The following is a 10,999-nucleotide window of genomic DNA, read 5'->3' on the forward strand; positions in this document are numbered from 1 at the left end:
AAGGAAACAGGGACCTCAGTCCTGCAGCTATAAGGAGATGAATTCTCCCAACAACCAGTGAGCTTGGAGGAGGACCCCAAGCCCCGGAGGAGGACCCCAAGCCCCGGATGAGGCAGCCCTGGCCAACCTTTTGATGTTAGCTTCGTGAGACACTGGGCAGAGAATCCGGTTACACCATGCTTGTACTTGACCCATAGAAGCAGATAATAAATGGGTGTTGCTTTAAGCCACAAAGTTGTGGTAGATTGTTATGCAGAAACAGAAAGCGAATCTGTGCCTTTTCAGAGCTGCCCTCATGTGACTGGCACCCCAAGTAAGCATCACAGATTTTGCTCTCGTCACACCTGGTGGAAGACCCTGCCCCAGTAAAGCCAGTTATTGCCTTGTCCCTTGCAGTTGAGTTTTCTTTTCTCCCACCTGAATTGCTGGCTTTGCAATGAAGCCCAAGTCCTGCTCTGACTCCCCTTCCCCATAGCTGACCCCTCAGTCTCATCTCTTACTCATTTTGGCTCTCCTGGGCACAGCAACTGAGTGCAGGACCTGGCACAGGAAAGGACCTCAGAGAAACAAGAGCTGCAGAGAAGAGTAAGAATGGGGAGGGGAGTGGCCCTGGGCATCCTAAGGTCCCACACACAAGTGGCTCCAGGCCTTTCTGCTAGGTCTGAGTTTTGATACCCAAGGACAAGGCCCCAACACCCACCTCCCTCCACCTTCACTGTGGCTTCTTGCCCACCCCCCGAGCTCGTTTTAGACCCTCCTTTCCAAAGGCTATGGTACAAAGCAGCTTAGCCTGGAAGGTTCTTCCCTCTTGACATAGACATACTTGCCCTAATATTTCAGCTCTCCTTCCAGGATCTCTTCCCTAGGAAAACCTTGGATCACTGTCCTTGAATTCTTAGTGCTTGGCAGAGTTGCTGTTTACATTTCTTCCTGCAATTATTTGAGTGCCTCCTCCCACCTGTCCTGGCTGTGCCTGGGTTGCTTCGCTGACTGTCCCATCTCCAGGGCCTAGTGCAGGGCAGGCAGGTTCTCAGGGTTTCTGGAGCAAGCTCCCTGAAGTCGCTGGCTTCTATCCCTCAGCCCTCTCCTCAGCCAAGCAGAGTAGATCCCAACTCCTCCAGGCTGACTCTGGTCCCAAGGGGCAAAGCTGAGAGGCAGGGGCCTGGGGAGGGGTATGTGTGTATGTGTGGGATGGGGGGCAGCAGCAAATGATGCAGTGAAAAGCCGTGGGGCAGCTACTGCAGGATTTCTCTGATCCTGCAGGCCCCAGCCTCATTAGGTGATGGAGACAAGGGCATCCATGGTCCATGGAATCACACGGCCTGCATTCATATCTGGGCTCCCCCCTTGTCTCTGTGACCTTGGGCAGGCTGCTTCACATCTGGAAGGTTCAGGTCCCTCCCTGTTAAGTGGGGACCACAGCAGCACCTACTCAGGGGAAGCGTTCCTCCCCTTCAGTCCTCGGGAGGTGGTGATGGCAGCTGTTTGCTGAGTGTCCTCCCTGAATCAGGCACGCTGAGCTCAGTGCCTTACAAAAAGGATCTCATGTAACCCTACGAGGTGAGTAACTATCAGTGAGTTTCTGACAGTTTCTGGTAGTAAGGGGTGGGGCGGGGCTACGATTTGGGTCCCAGTGGGTCCGGCCACTCTGCCTTTCCAAGGAAGGACAAGATTCCCAAGCTCTCCCTACCCCTTCTCCTGTTCGTTCTCAGACACCGGATTCTGAAAATCTGGGCCCCTGTGAGAAGAGTGGCCCACATTCCTAGACAGTCCTGCTTTCCTCCTGCTTAATAAAGAGCTGTCCACTCTTCCCGTAGTTCTGAGAGATCGTCTTTGCTCAAGACTGGCTGTGCTGTTCTATTTCAGAGCAAGCTTCACCAAGCAATGGAAATGTCCATCAACCTGGACAGGGAGCTCTTGCTGAGAAAAGAGTTGCTTGAAAAAATTGAAAGAGAAACCATACAAGTAGAGGAGGTAGGAGAGGATAAAACGTGCCATTTCTGATGCTTATCTCCTTCTGTCTACAAGGACTTGAGTCAGTATCCACCAAGATCCAAGCCACCCTTGCTGTTTTGTCTAGAAAAGCCTAGCCCCTAAAAACAAAATAGGTCTTTGTCATCAAAGGGGAAAGTGGCATCTGGAGGCTTACAGGAGTGTTGCATTTATGGCAGGGTTAGGTTCTAGAGTCAGCTCATAAGATAAAAATCACACAGCATCCAAATAACCCTCTAGGAGTCCTTAAGTAGCCCATAAAGTAGAGCATTCAGAGTTTGGTGTATACAACCCTGTAGTAAAGGTACAATGCACATAGTAATGTAACTTAAATTTGAGAAAAGTACATATGCCAAAAAATAATTTTATGTAAAGGAGGCAGAGCTCTTTGAACACGTAACTCACTTGGTGCAGTGGATGCTCAGCGTGAGCAGCCCGTGGGCAGAGAATAGCTGAAGGCCCGTGGAGCTGTGGCCCGGTCCTGGGCTCTGTCCAGAGCCGGTGGTCACTGTGAAGTGGGGGTGGAATCATCTGAGCTCCCTACATCGATGTTATCTATCTCTCTCTCTATTTTGCTGAGCATGTATAGTTGAATTTCCATCACGTATATATGTGACTCAAAGAGGTCTTTTGGGAGAGGAGGTGGGGCAGAAAGAGTATCAGATTTATAATCCGAAGGCTCACATTATGTTTGGAGTTGCCAGTCTCAGCCTTGAACAATCCTTTGAGTTGTGTAGTGTGGTGTGAGCAAAGGGTCTAAAAGCTGAGGGGGGAAGGAGATGACGTACATATTTATCGAGTATGTCCTATAAACCTTCTTGTTTACCATTTGTAGTTCTCGTCATTTCTTTCTGTGGACTTGAGTAACCATCTGATGTCATTTCCTTACTCCAGTACAGTTTTGTTCCCACTTGCCTTCTTTGTGCTGTTTACATTCAAATATTTTACATTCTTATGTTTATGGGTCCAAGAATACAAATATATATGTATTTTTTTTCTGCAATTACTTTCAAAATCAGTTAAGAAAGGAAAAGAAATATACAATTATTCTGTATTTTATAATTACATACTAATTACCTTTACTTGTGCTGTTTGTTTTTTGCGTGTGTGGATTTGAGTTACTGTCTTCGTCACTTGTTTTCAGTCTGAACAACTTCCTTTAGTATTTCTTGTAAGGTGAGTCTTCTAGCAATGAATTTTCTTGGTTTTTGTTTATCTGGGGATGTTTTTATTTCTCTATTTTTTTAAAACAAACTTTTAAATTTTAGAACAGCTTTAGATTTACAAGAAAATTGCAAAAATAGTACAGAGAGTTCCCATATACCCCACCCCAGTTCCACCTATTATCAACATCTTCATTAGTATGATACGTTGTCACAGTGAATGAACCAATATTGATACATCACTACTAACTAAAGTCTACTTTATTCATATTTCCTTAATTTTTACCTAATGTCCTTTTTCTCTTCCAGGATCCCATTCAGAATATCGTGTTATATTTAGTTGCCATGTCTTCTTAGGCTCCTCCTGGCTGTGACAGTTTCTCAGACTTTCCTTGTTGTTGATGACCTTGACTGTTTTGAGGAGTACTGGTTGGGTATTTTGCAGAATGTTCTTCAGTTGGGGTTTTTCTCCTGATTGCAGTGGGGTTATGTGTTTTGGGGAGAAAGATCACAGAGATAAAGTGCCATTTTCATCACATCATATGAAAGGGATGTGCTATCAACATGACTTATCATGGTTGATAACCTTGATCACCTGGTGAAATAGTGGTTTACAGGTTTCTCCTGTAGAAGTTACTCCCCACCCCCACTTTTTCATACTTTTCTCTGTGCTCACCCACACTAAGGAGTGGAGAGTTATGTACCACATAAATTATTTGGAATTCTTCTGTTTGAGAAATTTGTCTATTCTCCCCACTTATTTATTAAATCATTTATTATATCAGTATGAATTCTTGGATTTTTTTAATACTTTGAGTAATAATCCAATACTCCTCCATTTATTTTGTTCCTCAAGTTGTTCCAGCTAAGGCCATTGATAGTTCTTTCATTTGGCTTCTCTGCTCCTTTAACATATCCCCATCTTTGTTCTGGTGTTTAGCACTTCCCTTGCTTTCTGGCACTACAGGATGCTCCGGCTCATCTCGTATATTTCCTAACCAGTCCTAGAATCAACCATTTTTCCATGGAGCCCTGGTTCCATTTATTGGAGAATGGTATGAGAAACAAAGATCTGAGTGTTCTCATTGCTCAGCTTCATTTTTTTTTTTTTTTCTTTATTTTGGTACCAAATCACTTTATTGGAATAAATGCTACAATGGAAAGAAAAAAACCTTAAGAGAAGGCTCTTTCAAAGAACTCTGCATGCGGGGCTCTGGTGACCACCGGGAATCGCCCCTGGCTGTGGGAAGCCGGCCTAAGGCTCAGTTCTCCTTGTCACTGTTGCCCAGGGTGAGCTTGTTGAAAAGGTACTCCGCCATGTCGTCTTCCGGGGCCCCCAGCCTGCTCAAGTTGGTCACATAGTCTCCCAGCTCTTTCATGGACCTGACCTGCTCATGCAGGTGGTGAGTCTCCAGGAAGTCGCACAGGTGGGCGTCGTTCTTCTCGGTGGCCAGCTGGTGCAGCTCCAGGAGGGCCTGGTTCACGCTCTTCTCCGGGTGGAAGGCGCACTCCATGGCCTTCAGGCCGCTCTCCCAGTTGTTGTGCTCGGGCTTGCTGATGTCACGGAGCAGGATGCGGCCCCCGCGCTGGTTCTGCAGCTGCAGCATCAGCTTCATTTTTAAAAGATTATTTTGCTGGACATAAGATCCTTTGTTGACAGACTTTTGTCCTTTAGCATGTTGAGTATGTTATCCCACTGCCTTCTTGCCTCCATTGTTTCTGATGAGATGTTAGCGTTAATCTTATTGGGCTTCCCTTATATGTGATTGTTTTTCTCTTGCTGATTTCAATATTTCTCTTTGCCTTGTTTTTCAGCATTTGAGTATGATGTGTTGAGGTATGGATTCTTTGCACTTATGCTACTTAGAATTTGTCGCGCTTCTTGGATGTATGGTTAAATGTTTTTCATCAAATATGGGAAGTCTACAGCCATTATTTCTTTGAATATTTTTCTCCTTTTCTCTTCTTCTCTTACTCCCATTACACGTGTGTGTGCTTTGTGTGTTTGGCATTTCTCTGAAACTGTTAATTTTTTCTTGGTTCTTTTTTTTCTCTGTGTTCTTCATGTTGCATAATCTCTGTTAGCATATCTTCAAATTTACTGATTCTTTCTTCTTCTAGCTTAAATCTACTATTGAACCCCTCTAGTAAATTTTTCATTTTGCTTACTGTGTTGAAAAGTACTCCATAATTTCCATTTGGCTATTTTTATAAATTTCTACATTTTTCTTGATAATATCTATTTGATGAGACATTGTCACATTTTCCTTTAATTTTTCAAACATGGTTTCTTTTGATTCATTGAACATATTTATAATAGTTACTTTGAAGACTTTGCCTGCTGGGTCCAACATCTGGACCCAGTGTGTATGGGTCACACTTTCCTGTCTTGTTGTATGACTCATAATTTTTTTTATAATATATTATAGCAGCTCTGGATACTGAGTTGCACAACTCCCTTTGTTGTGCTTGTCATTGTTTTAGCTTGTTGCTTGTTTAGTGACATGGCTGGACTAGTCTTCTGTGTGTAACTCCCGTGTCACTCCTCAGAGAGTGCAGCCTTCAACATACTATAGTCTCACTGACCACCAGGGATGATTTGGTTTTAACTGAATTCTCTTTGATTCTTTCCCTCATCTTACCATTAAGATGATGGCTTATCTGCCAGCTGTTAGCCTCCACTAATTGCTAGCTGATTGCTCAAGTTTTTCCAACAGCACCTTGAGGCATAAATTGCTCCACATTTTGATCCAATTAAAGTTGGGCCTCTTTGCCAGAGTGAAGTGTTGCCAGTCTTGAGACTTGTTCCAACCCCAGGAGGGCTCTTCTTAGCTGTCTTTCTCTGGTTTTGTTAAACCTCTAGCTTGTCTATTGTTTTATTTCTATTAATATCTTGGAACTACCAGCCTCTTCTTAATTGCTCACCCCAAAGGTCTCATTTGTTTTCCGCAAAAGCCTTTATGCATGAACTTCCCCACCCTCTGTTCCAAATATAATCAGTACCTTTAGGCCGAGATGCAGAGCTCTCTGCTCTCAGAACCTTTCCACCTGGGAAATCTTCTCTACACCAGTGCAGTGGAGCTGGGGGGGGTGCGAACAGTGTCCTACTTCTCTCATAGTGACATCTCTGTACTAGGAGTGGGGTCTTGGGTGAGGACTGTAGGCCTGGGTTTTCTCAGCATGCCCCTCACGGCTGTAATACTTTTTGTTACCTCAGTTGTTGCTACTTTGTTATGTTTTATCTTAGATATTATCTGATTGTTATCCTGACTAAAGTGTGCACTGCTGGTTCTGAGTACATCTTTAGTTCTCCCCGCAGTAAAATTTCAGTGCTAGACAGATAGTAGGTATTCACTGACTGCTTTTTGACAAGTTTTTATTGTATTCAGAAAACAAGTTATAATTTTTTTAGCTTGTTTCATACTAAATTAAAACAGTGTTTCTCAAACTGGAAAGTGCAAACTTATCAGCTGGGCATTTTGTTAAATTGCAGATTCTGATTATGTTTCATGTGGCTCAGTAGTCTTCATTTCTAACCAGCTTCCAGATGATGCTGACTATAGACTGTACTTTGTGAAACAAAGAATTAAAAGACAGTGCTAGGATAGGAAGATTCAACATCATTAAAATGTCAGTTCTCTTTAAATTGACCTGTGATGTAATGGTGTTCAGATTAAAATAACAAAGGGATGTTGTTTAAGGATCTGAATAAATCGACTCAGAAATCCCTTTGGAAAAATAAATAAGATTATCCCCAAAATTCTTAATAAGAAAAGTAACTGGGAGGCTGGCCCTACTAGATAATGAAACATGTTGTAAAGTTACAGTATTTTAAACAAGCTAATGAATAGACTTGAAGACCAAAGTAAAAATATAAGGTCCTATAATGAGCCCTGATACAGATCATATATGCTACATATACAATTAAGTATATGACATGATAAAGTTTTGATTTTGGTACCTTTATTTTATGGTAAAGGTGGTATTACAGTATATGAGATATAGCCAGATCATTTAATAAAAGGGACAACTGGGTAGCCATTTAGGAAAAAATTAAGTTGGAACTATATCTTACACCAAAATTGATTCAGGTATATCTGAGATTTAAATGTAACTGATAAAACCACTGAAGTCCTAAAAGAAATAATGGGAAAATTTTAATCTAATTTTAGACTGGACAGGCCTTTTAAAATACAACACAAAATCCAGAAACCATGAAATCAATAAAGTCAATTATATAAAAATGAAAGGTAAATGCATAGCAAACCATCATAAGCAAGTCAAAAGACAAATAACTGGGAAAAAAACTGTATCTCATCACAAAGAGCTAATTTTCTTCAAACAGAAATAACATACAAATTAATAAGAAAATTAATAACTAATAGAAAAAGTGGGAAAAAGATTTAAACAGTTTACAGAAAATGAAAAATATCTTAAAACATATTACAAGTGTTTTACCTCTCTCAATATGAGAAATGCACCATAAGGCTACAGCAAGACATTTGCATCTGTCATATTGACAAAGATGGAAAAGTTGGTAAGACTGTGGTGAGAGAATGTGGAATGGCCATCTCAAACATTGCTTCCAGAAGTATAATTGGTTTGATCATTATAGTGGGCAATTTAGCACTATTTACCCAACATTCACATATCCTTAGAGCAGAGGTTCTCAACCTTGACACTGATTGACATTTTGGGCTGGGATGTCCCTTCCTCTTTGTAGGTGTTTAGTAGCATCCCTAGCCTCTACCCATTAGATGCCAGTTGCATCCTCCTGCCAACTTGTGACAACCAAAAATCTCCAGATGTTGCCAAATATCTGCTGGAGGAAGAAAATGCCTATGGTTGAGAATCGCTACCTTAGAGCAAGCAATTTCACTTTTAGTAACTTTTTCTACTGATATACTTGCATATTTACAAGATGATGGGTACCCAGAAGATTTGTAATCACAGCATTGTTGGTTGTAATAAGAGATTGAAAAGCTAAGTGACTGTGGTGGGCTTGTTAAATTAAGTCACGGTACATCCATACAACGAAATATTCTGCAGCTGTCAAAAAGAATGAGGAAATTCTTTATGTGCTAGTACAGAAGGATCTTCAAGATTTATTGAGTGAAAAAAAAAGAGCTATGGCAAAGGAGAGGCTAGGCCTCCCTATATTTGTGCCTAAGAGTCTCCTCCTGAATGCCTCTTTGTTGCTCAGATGTGGCCCTCTCTCTCTAGCTAAGCCAACTTGAAAGGTGAAATCACTGCCCTCCCCCCTACGTGGGATCAGACACCCAGGGAAGTGAATCTCCCTGGCAACGTGGAATATGACTCCCGGGGAGGAATGTAGACCCGGCATCGTGGGACAGAGAACATCTTCTTGACCAAAAGGGGGATGTGAAAGGAAATGAAATAAGCTTCAGTGGCAGAGAGATTCCAAAACGAGCCGAGAGGTCACTCTGGTGGGCACTCTTACGCACACTTTAGACAACCCTTTTTAGGTTCTAAAGAATTGGGGTAGCTGGTGGTGGATACCTGAAACTATCAAACTACAACCCAGAACCCATGAATCTCGAAGACAGATGTATAAAAATGTAGCTTATGAGGGGTGACAATGGGATTGGGAAAGCCATAAGGACCACACTCCACTTTGTCTAGTTTATGGATGGATGAGTAGAAAAATAGGGGAAGGAAACAAACAGACAAAGGTACCCAGTGTTCTTTTTTACTTCAATTGCTCTTTTTCACTCTAATTATTATTCTTGTTATTTTTGTGTGTGTGCTAATGAAGGTGTCAGGGATTGATTTAGGTGATGAATGTACAACTATGTAATGGTACTGTAAACAATCGAAAGTACGATTTGTTTTGTATGACTGCGTGGTATGTGAATATATCTCAATAAAATGATTAAAAAAAAAAGAGCTATGAATAAAAGCGAATAGAATGAACTATTATTTGGGTCAAAAAAGGGGAAAATGTATGTTGTGTAGGCATAGATCTCTACAGGGATTCATGAATCTAAAAAATAGTGAATGCTTCTGGAAAGGAGACTGGGACCTGGGTGGGTGGGGGACTGGGGCAGGAGGGGCAACTTGTCAATGTGTACTTTTATATCATTTTTATGCTGTATACCATACTTAAAATAATTGTTCAAATAAAAATGAAAAGGACAATGCTAAGTCGAAAAGATTCACTTAATTAAAAGGACCAGTTGATTTTACGATAGGATAGGTTGAAAAATAAATTTTCAGAAGACAGAAAGGTGCATTGAACCTGATCAAATCAAAGTTATAGATAATTCTTCCAGGAAAAAAAACGCAAAAACCTAAGAAATCAAAATAAGTAAAACATTTTCCTTAGTATAAAAAGAAAGAAAGAAACACTGTGCTTTAGACTGTGTATCGTGTTTCTGAACTGGATTAAAACCTCATGATCCATAAAGAATCAGAATCTTGCATGGAAAATTAAAAAGTTATTTTTAGAATTATATTGAAACTGTGGGGAGAGATGCCAGGGCAAGCAAGTCCTCAAGGCAAGGGGCTCCAGGGTTCCCTGCATTTAATCTGTCATTCCTGATCCAGGACCGGGCCAAAGCCGAGGCCTCGAACAAGAAGTTCCGGAAGCAGCTGGCCGAGTTCCGGGCGCCGCAGGTGATGGTGTATGTCCAGGAGAAGATACTAAATGGGGAGCTGGAGAAGAACATTAAGACGTGGGAAAGGAAAGTTGAGATTGCAGAGGTAAGTTGTGAGAGCATCCCGAGACGGGAAGCTTTATTCCCTTTTTTGGGAATAAGTTTTTGCTGAGGGTTTTGTTTTTGAGGGTAAGAATATAGGTGTTTGGACAAATGTCTGTGAGACATCTGAGTAGTTGCTTTAACTATTATACCAAAACGAAGGTTGATTTTATTATTTTTTTTATTAAGCTCCTTTTTCATTGTTAAGGACAGTATCTTCAGGCACTGAAGATAGTTTGTTTTTAATTGCTGTTTTCTCAATGAATTCAGGAAGCTCATGAATCCCTCCCACCACTGCTAATTTAGTGATTGCTACCTTATACATGGAGAAGCCAGTTTTGTTTTTTTTTTAAAGAGATAACAATGGATTTTTAACATCACGCTGTACCCGATTCCATGCATTTACATAGTTGCCATGGGCCTTTTTTGTTTTTAACTAATTGTGCAGCCTTTTCCTATGACACAGTGGGTGCAGTAGCCCCCGTGCTCCTTGTGAACTGCAGAGAAGTGGGCAACGAGGAAACGATATGCTGGCATCAGAAAGAAGGAAAGCCCCAAGGCTGCCCCAGGCCAGGCTGCATACCGAGGTCACTTAAGACATTGTTAGAGTAGCTTAATTTGGGAAATGAACAGGAGCATGGCGTTTTCATATCCAGACCCCAGCTCCTTGTCCCCTGGCACTCTCTCCTGCTTTTCCTGTGACCATTGGGTGGCAGGGAGTGAATTAGGATCCAAACTCGGGCCAGTCAGAGCTAGAGCTGAGAAGTAGCTGGGAATTGCGGTAGGAACCTGCAACTTCCCGCTTCTTTGGACAGAGATATGCTCATTAGAAGAAACTTCCGGAAGGTTCTGCCCCTTGGCAGCTCCTGCCCAGCAGCATGCACCACAGGGCACTACCCCAAACACGGTCATCCACACCACCAGCAAGGCCGGAGGCAGGGTGCATTCTGCATTGTCACAATTGTTTTTTCCCAAATGACCTTCTCTCCCCACCCTTTTTCCTTTTTACAGATGTCCTTAAAAGGCTACCGCAAGGCTTGGAATAAAATGAAAACAACCAATGAGCAGTTGCAGGCAATTTGCCCCCCTGGGAAATAGCCATTAAAGTAATCAGCTCCTTTCCAG

At 42.0% G+C, this 10,999-nt stretch overlaps 1 protein-coding gene across 3 annotated transcripts in view; it reads left to right on the top strand.

Annotated features, from left to right (window-relative positions):
- CCDC113 (coiled-coil domain containing 113) overlaps nucleotides 1–10,998 on the top strand; it is a 28,224-nt gene extending 17,226 nt beyond the window's left edge. For 2 of the 3 annotated variants that reach the window (XM_037816332.1, XM_037816334.1), the window contains 3 exons: nucleotides 1,867–1,974; nucleotides 9,723–9,878; nucleotides 10,886–10,998. In XM_037816332.1, the coding sequence (XP_037672260.1) occupies nucleotides 1,867–1,974; nucleotides 9,723–9,878; nucleotides 10,886–10,972 (351 nt within the window). In that variant the 3' untranslated portion in view covers nucleotides 10,973–10,998. The remainder of the gene's footprint in view (nucleotides 1–1,866; nucleotides 1,975–9,722; nucleotides 9,879–10,885) is intronic. The other variant, XM_037816333.1, reaches the window with a different exon arrangement.
- The last annotated feature ends 1 nt before the right edge of the window (nucleotide 10,999 follows it).

Source organism: Choloepus didactylus, chromosome 22 (genome assembly GCF_015220235.1).
Source record: "Choloepus didactylus isolate mChoDid1 chromosome 22, mChoDid1.pri, whole genome shotgun sequence".
NCBI classification, from domain to species: Eukaryota; Metazoa; Chordata; class Mammalia; order Pilosa; family Megalonychidae; genus Choloepus; species Choloepus didactylus.